The sequence below is a fragment of the Lactuca serriola genome, chromosome 9 (genome assembly GCF_051521515.1).
Source record: "Lactuca serriola cultivar US96UC23 chromosome 9, Lser_US96UC23_V15, whole genome shotgun sequence".
In the NCBI taxonomy this organism is placed as follows: domain Eukaryota; kingdom Viridiplantae; phylum Streptophyta; class Magnoliopsida; order Asterales; family Asteraceae; genus Lactuca; species Lactuca serriola.
In genome coordinates, this window is record NC_136416.1 from 21,562,147 (window position 1) to 21,570,079 (window position 7,933).

At 32.4% G+C, this 7,933-nt stretch overlaps 1 protein-coding gene across 1 annotated transcript; it reads right to left on the minus strand.

Annotated features, from left to right (window-relative positions):
* Positions 1–929: 929 nt before the first annotated feature.
* Positions 930–7,197, minus strand: VLN1 (villin-like 1). Its single transcript, XM_079018797.1, has 24 exons — positions 6,957–7,197; positions 6,683–6,825; positions 6,068–6,151; positions 5,823–5,922; positions 5,665–5,733; positions 5,358–5,600; positions 5,094–5,271; positions 4,824–4,953; positions 4,468–4,633; positions 4,233–4,383; positions 4,043–4,128; positions 3,777–3,932; positions 3,601–3,669; positions 3,450–3,518; positions 3,227–3,364; positions 2,989–3,120; positions 2,739–2,886; positions 2,629–2,645; positions 2,401–2,541; positions 2,143–2,268; positions 1,992–2,054; positions 1,590–1,899; positions 1,232–1,371; positions 930–1,126 (listed from the first exon to the last, which is right to left on the minus strand). The coding sequence occupies exons 3-24, from the start codon at positions 6,118–6,120 to the stop codon at positions 1,013–1,015; spliced, it is 2,799 nt and encodes a 932-aa protein (XP_078874923.1). The 5' UTR covers positions 6,121–6,151; positions 6,683–6,825; positions 6,957–7,197; the 3' UTR covers positions 930–1,012.
* Positions 7,198–7,933: the final 736 nt, after the last annotated feature.

The following is a 7,933-nucleotide window of genomic DNA, read 5'->3' on the forward strand; positions in this document are numbered from 1 at the left end:
AACAATTTCACACTTATTAAAATTTGATTATTTTAACTTTTGAAATTTAAAATGTCATAATCATGATCAAGGGTGTTCGAGATTGCTTATTTATAGTGTTTATTGACTTATTGGGGGTTGTCATCGGTAATAAGGAGTTTTTAGTGTTTGGACAGGGAGATTTCAAAAGCACTTATCGACTCAGGACATGTTCGGTAAAAAGTAGTTGGTAGTGGGTAGTGGATAACATTTTGTTAAACGCTACGTGAGATAGCTGTTGGATTTATAGCGTTTTGTTTAAAACCAAACACTAGAAGATTGTAGTGTCAAACAAGATTTTTTATTCAAAATGAAACATTTTGTCAAACGCCAGAAGCTCTCAAACGCTCCATGTTGATCACACCATAAAGAGTTTTTAATAAGTCATTTCCTCTTTATTGACTTATTTTAGGAGTTTTTGATAAGCTATTTCATTATTACACATAAGTTCTGATTTTGACAAACACTAAAAATAACTTATTAACTTATTACGTTTAGATACTAGATAAGTTAATCCAATTTTTTTTGGAAAAAAACTTTGTTTTGATACCGAAGAAGCTAATAAACACTTTCATAAATGGTAGGAGGATATTTAATTTCTCCCTATAAGTTGTTTTGAATAAGCAATCCCAAACACCCCCGAATGTTATGTATCACTTGGGCATATATATATATATATATATATATATATATATATATATATATATATATATATATATATATATATATATATATATAATACACCCAAAAAACACACGATATTGTGTAATAGTGTAGTACATCCGTCCAATTTAATCAACTAGACTCAACTTGACTCGGATAATTATGGTTTGTCGTGGTTTTGTTTGGGTATCTCCTGAGCATCAAATCAAAATATACAAACAACAAATGACTTATAAATAATAGTCATCTGGTCCAAACACAAACACGCTTAACTACAAACGCAATCATATTACAAAGCATTTAATCATACAAAAAAAATGATGATGAAGGTCTAGAAGAGATAAAGAGACATCTTGATTTTGTTTTGTTTCCACCTTGGAAGCTGGTAAAAAGCTGTTTTTGGCATGGCAAATTTCTCTTCAAACTCCTCTTCAGTTAAATAAGCCTGCACAACACAACAAAACACAAACACCAACAATATACAAAGTCAGCAGTGTGAAGAAGACATGTTTTAAATTTGAATGAAAATGGAGATTGAAATTCAAAGTACCTCTCTCTTTGTAATGTCTATGTCTGGAACTGGATCTTTTGAGTTGACTTTTACCCGTTCGTATGGATAGTTGACCAATTTTACACCATCTTGATTGGGAATGGGACCCGAATCTTTGGTGGGAAGACTTGGTGTCGTATCTGTGATGATGAAAGAAAGGTTTGAGTTATATTGATCCAAAACATGTACATTTTGACCCGAATCAAATCTCTACTAGACCTAGTGAATATCAGTTGTGTAATCATAGAGTCCTAATCACGTATTGTCCACCATGAGAATCAAAATAAAATTAATAATTTTTAAACCAAACTTCATATGGAGGAGCGAATCACATGCGATTGTTGAAAAATAAACATACCTGTGTTAGTGCGAACATCAGGGGAAGATGCTGAAGGGATCATTCTGGGAATTGGAGGACTAGAAAATCGACGATTTTTCGTGGTATTATTATTAAAATCAGGGCTTGAAAAAGCATCAGATGGTGTGCTTCTAATCGTGTACGAGTCAAGAGACTGTCTCCGAGTCAACCCGTTAGGGGCGGGTCCCGGAGACGGTCGTCTTGACCCGTTTGGAGTTGGAGACGGTCTTCTAAACCCGTTTGGAGTTGGAGACGGTCTTCTTGGAGTCGTCTCTTTCGTGTTGAAATTAGGTGAATTTCTCAAAGGCGCCTAAAATAGAAATGAGAAATTTTACATATTTAAAATAATCAATTTTAATAAATAACAAGTAACAAAAATGTGTAAACAGTTTCTATTCTTACTTCGAGTTTCTGTGATTGGCCTTTTAGAATTGCAAGCTTTCGTTCAAATGAGTTGCCAAGCATCTAACGAAACAAAAAAGAAAACGCATATCAATATTGTATTTTCTTTAAAAAAGAAAAGAAAAAAAGGGAAATGTTATTTGTTACGTACATTTGCCTTTGAAGCATCCCATTCAAAGAAACGAGTGAAAAAAGGTGGTTCATGCCCTTCTGAAACAACGTATGTAGGAGCATCCATGGATAAGCCTTCTCCCAAAACATCTTTCTTGAGAAAAGCCTGTCATAGTCATACAACAATGAACATAATCTACATTAAAAAAAATTGTTTGAAATTGTGTTTACATTAATCACATAACATTGCAAGTGAAGTCACTAAAAAAAATTATAAAAGGTGTTAAAGAAATTGTACCAAACCAATAGAAAGTGCTTGTTGCTTTGACTTAACAACCGAATTGTGGCCAACCCACACAAAAATTTCAGAGTAGCAATCAAGTACTAACACATCTTCAGTAGTTAAATCATCTTGTGTAAAGTTGAATATCTCTTTCACCTGAAAGTTACAAATTTGAAAAAGTTACAAAAAGAAAACTAAAAGAATGGGAAATTGAATTTAAGAAAATAAAATACAAGATTGTACCTTGAGATCACTTACATCTGATATCAAAAACAGCCAGGAACCACCATTAATTGCATTATACTATAAAGGAAAAAAAAATAACAAAATGATATGTAGATATTTTCACTTACCTTTCATGTATGTACACACAAACAAATGTGGATCTTCAATGAATCGTTTTATATCTTTCTCTTTTGGATATTCAGTCTTTCCACCAAGTGTTTCCCAGAAAACATCTGGTTCGCTACCTTCCCTTACTAATATAGGTTGCCATGTTGGCTACAAATTGACAAAAAAAAAATAATAATTATCAATATTGGGTACAAAGAATCTTGATAAATGAGAGTGATTTATGAAGTAAAATGAAAAGAGTGCACCAACATTTATCAAATCTAACATCCCATACAAAAGATCATGATCTCGTGTAGTGGAGAGATTTCCTAGCCAAGTGAAGATAGATCCATCACGAGCCTTTAAAATGTAGCAGCATGATGAGTTTAAAGATCGAGAAACCTGCAATAATAATTAATTAATTAATTAATAACCATAAATCTTAGAATTTAAACGTACAACTTTTAATTACGGTGATTTTACATGTTGGGGGGGAAAAGGTTCTTACTTGATCAACTTGGATAGCCTGCATATTGTCACGATTTGTTCCTTGAATTTTGAAAAGGGCAGTTTTTTTATTATCATAAGTTTCATCATCAATACCTTTTTCAGCAATAAATGATTTATATCGTGAACCCATACCACCCTAAAGAATAACAAAACGCCCAAGTTAGAATTAGAAAAACATAATAAGTGTCTGAAATATCACTTTCGGAAAAAGAAATGCAAACCTTAAACATAATAAGCGTCTGAAATATCAAAAAGAATTGACTCGGTTCCTTGTTCTCAACAATTCGAGCCTAAAATCAAGCCACAAATTTAACATATCAATTACGCAAATAATAATATTCAAAATTTCAAAGAATCGAGAATATAGCTAACCAAAACTGGCTCAAATTTAGTTGAATCAACAAGACCACTTGTAAGAGAAATCGCATCCTCCCTATCTTCCTGCATAGTTAGAAATAAATAGAGGTATTATTACTCAGATATAAATTTAATCTACAATAAAAACTGTAACTTTATAGCTTAAAATTGATATTAAAGTTTGTTATTACCACACAACTCTTGTTTCCAAGCCAAATATAAAATAGACGTTCCTCTCTTCCATTGGTTGAATATATATACTGCACAGTATAACAATCTCCACTATAAAGCTTTCTCTGTTCCACAACAGGAACAGGGGACAATTTACCATTATTTACCCTCCAAACCTACAATAAAAAAAAAAAAAAAAAAAAAAAATATCCACATATAAAAAAGCTGACATGGCAAGATTCTTGTCAATACAAAAAATTACAGAAGCATTTTGGTAGAAAGTAACCTTTAGTGTACCATTGCAATCGATATGTGACTTTTCATCTTCATCTGGAAGCTCCTCCACATCATACCCCGTTTGCTTGAACATTGCTAAAGTTGGAAAGTTGTTAAAGATTTAAATCTCTATTCTGATTTTTTTATTTTTTTTAAATTCAGAAAATTTGTTGGTGGGAGAAAAATATTTATAAAATCACCTGCTACTTTCCCTCGGCCTTCTTCATAAAGTTTTGGTGCCACTGTTTGAGGCCAATCATCAAAATATGACTTGAAGATAGCAGTTTCTGCACCTTCTGTTAAAAAGGCTAAATGGGTATTTACAGGTCTTTCTTGAGCACGAAGAAAATCCTATAAATGTATGAAAGATCAAGAATCCAGATCAAGATTCATCCACATAAAATTACACACACTAAACACACACACACAGAGTACCTCTGCTGCTGAGATTGATGTTTTGCGTTCTGTTATGTGGGTAGCTCTTCCCATCCAAACAAAAATTTGAGTATCAGCATCCAACATGTAGCACTTGTTTGACTCAAGCATTGACCTTTTCAACCTCCCACTTCCACTTTGAGTAAACTTTCCTTGAAGTGTTATCCTGTTGAAGAAAATCATAATAAACCACAAGTTTAAAGTATTACAAAACTCTTAGTGTGTTGTATATTGATGATTTGGCAACACCATGAAATGTGGTATCAAATACATAAGATAAAACTCTTAAAAAGATAGGATCTTTTTTTGTTGCATACATAAGTAAATAAATTATGCAGTTTTTGAAAGTAACTCACCAAAATAATTTAGCAGATAAACTTTGAGGCTGTTCTTGAGTGGAGGGTGGGTCCTTGGGAATAGGGGCATAACCACCAAAAAAGTTCCAGAATTCTCCCACTTCAGCATCACCAACAAACTTTCCATCCTCTAACAAAATAGCAATGTACTTTCATTGATTAGTTTATTATAATTCATAGCATCCTACTTTCATTTCTTCATATTAAGAAGAAAAATAAAAGTAAGTTGCTATTTATTGCATTTAGCACAATAAAAAATGACAAACAAACCTATGGCTGCTACATCACAGTTTCCCTTGTGTTTATATTCTTTAATATACTGAACCACTTCCAATGCTTTAGCTCTTTCCTGTATACTTGAGTTGCAACCACTAAAGTGGAAAATTTTTGATGCAGTGTCAAGTATGAATACATCACGGTGGTTCAAGGACGAACGGGAAAATGCCACCTGTCATTATAATTTATACCAAACCATTCAAATTTAAAATTTCATTTCTCAAAGTTGTGATCTTTGTTATAAGTCAAAAAACTTACTTCCTTCACATGCACTACACGATCTCCCTTGCATGTTAACAATCTGGTTTCATAAGTTGGAGGTTTTGAGTGTACTTGCCCTTGCCCTGAGTAATATACACCTTCAACTGGGATGATGCAAGGTTTAAAGTATGACAAGAATTTCCCAGTTTCTTGACCTTCAACTTCTTTATATTGTACAGATTGAGACCCCAATGCTGCATCTAATTCAAGTGCTTTATCCGATGCTAGAGTTGAGTCAACCTGCGTTTAAATACGTGATTTCAAAGTTGGAAAGCTAGGGATAGTTAGGTAATTTTACAATTACCTCATTAGCATCGTTGCCCAGCCAATAATGTATGTCGTGTTGAAGAGCACCACTTTTAAGCAAAGTTGTCTGGCTCAATAAGAAAATGGATCCGTGTCAAATTTATTGATATTGATAGAGGATTAAATGAAAGGGTTGACTTGGTCAAAGTGACATACATGGAGAACTACATATGCACTCCCTGAGAAGAATTTCCCATGTGAAGATTGGGGCACTGAAACTAAACGGAGGTTCTCTACACACCAGATTTCTAAGCCACTAAATATTATCACATTAAGGATATGGCAATACTTATATAACTCAAGAAATATCTGTTTTTCAAGAGTATTGAAAAGTGGACTTTAATTATCAAAGGAGAAAAGCATTTAAAAGTGCTGTTGAGTTAAATTATAGAGAAGGATACAGCTTAGATCCTGCACCCTGAAGTTCCAAATCAATAATTTTGTTGGATCCCATATTTCATTCTTCAGAAAGCATTAAACATGATCTGCATCATATACGATATTTGTGAATAGAAGAAGGAAAAAAAAAATGAAAAAATCTTATCCATATTATCTCTCTTTTTTTTTTTTTGTATAAATCCATGCTATAAAAGGAATAATTGAAACTCATCAGATCTAATAAGAATCTTCAGAATGTAGGTAAGTTGCTTAACTAAATGAGTATTATCTGCTTGATTTTTCGTTTTCTTTAATTATTATTGTGCACAAATCCTAACAAGATGATAGCTTTTGACCACCCAGTATTTGACCCAACGTTTATAAGCATATCAATGATCTTTGCATTGACTATGAGACATGAATGTGGGTTTGCAATTGTGTACAATTTCTTTGTGTTATTTTTCTTCTGAATCTTGTTCTAATCATGGTGAGTTCTCAACAATCTATTCAAAAATCATAGTTTTTAACCTACCAACTGTTTTAGCATTCAAAACTGCAAGAATTTTAATGATAACAATATTTAACACATATTACCAAACTGATCAACATCAATACATGTTAAGGAAAACAAAACTAACCTTGATTGTGGCTTCTTCTGATAGAATCAAGAAATTCAAATCGAACGCGGAAACCCCCAATTGAAGATCGAAGGAATGTAGGTGTGAGTTGACACCCAAATGAAACAACTCACAGAATATGCTAATCAACTTTATTTTGACCCCTAAAAAATCCAAATTTATTAAGTAAATTAAAAAAATAGTACAATCAAAACAACAGAATTAGAAACTAATAATGAATGGAAGCGAAGTGGGTCGATAATCATAAAAAACAAGAAAGAAAACGAGGGTTTGCCTTTATCATCCAGCTAATTCGGGACCCACGTCGAGGGTAGCTTTTTGAATAAAAGCGTGGCGCCTAATTGAAAGCACATGCTGACTGGTGAGGTCATAAACGCCATTGAAGGGGGCGTTATTAAGGTAAATAAAGCTTTAAATGAGCAGGCATGGGTTATGCATTCCCATGATTGACGACTGAGGTCGAGTTTGTCCCTTTTCAGTGGTCGGCGACGACAATTTGGGTGTGGAAATTTTGATTGAGACTTGCGGAAGACTCGAGCTTTGTCGGCGTTGATTAAACGGGATAATCGGACTCGGTCATTAATTATTGGAGTTTGAGATTACATCCAAATGAAAATGGAATGCTTCGTTTTTTAAATTTTAATCTTTAAAATGTGTCTTCTTTCTTTAACGTAAATTATAAAAAGGGCAATGTAATGATTATATGTTGGTAATTTGTATGGTTTAATGACTTTAATCATTTTAATTTAGTTTGGTTTAGAGTAAATTAAACGACTGTTGTGGTTTGGACAACATTTGCATTTTGTTCATATATTTTTTTTTCTTAATAAATAGACAAAGGTTAGTCAAACATCGAAACATAGACATAGCATATAGCATATGTGAAATCAATAAATAAGTTGCTAAGAAACCATTAAACGACATTGCTTTTAAGAAATACTTTTTTTTTTTTAAATATTGATATTATCTATGAAAAATAAACGTTTAACCTGCAAGAAAAATATCATTTTTATGTTAAAATCTTCAAAGAAAAAAGACAGTCTTTTTCTCATCTTATTTTTATTTTCGCACCCAAATAAGATTTTTTTTATAGCATAAAAGGTTTTTTTTCCAGCTCATTTACTAATTTTACATGTCATTTGAAGTGCCTATTTTGTGTACATTTTACTGATTATTTATTATTTTTTGAAAGTAATAAATAAGATTAGTATAAATTATCTTTTTCTCTAAATTTAATTTAGTTCATTGATA

What these genes read in the sequence shown, in the direction of transcription:
- VLN1 (XM_079018797.1), bottom strand. Translation starts at nt 6,120, where the DNA reads ATGGGATCCAACAAAATTATTGATTTGGAACTTCAGGGTGCAGGATCT. An exon ending in TTGGAAACAAGAGTTGTGTG is followed by an intron (nt 3,670 to 3,776) that starts GTAATAACAAAC and finishes CTAACTATGCAG; the next exon opens with GAAGATAGGGAGGATGCGAT. An exon ending in TAGACATTACAAAGAGAGAG is followed by an intron (nt 1,127 to 1,231) that starts GTACTTTGAATT and finishes TGTGTTGTGCAG; the next exon opens with GCTTATTTAACTGAAGAGGA.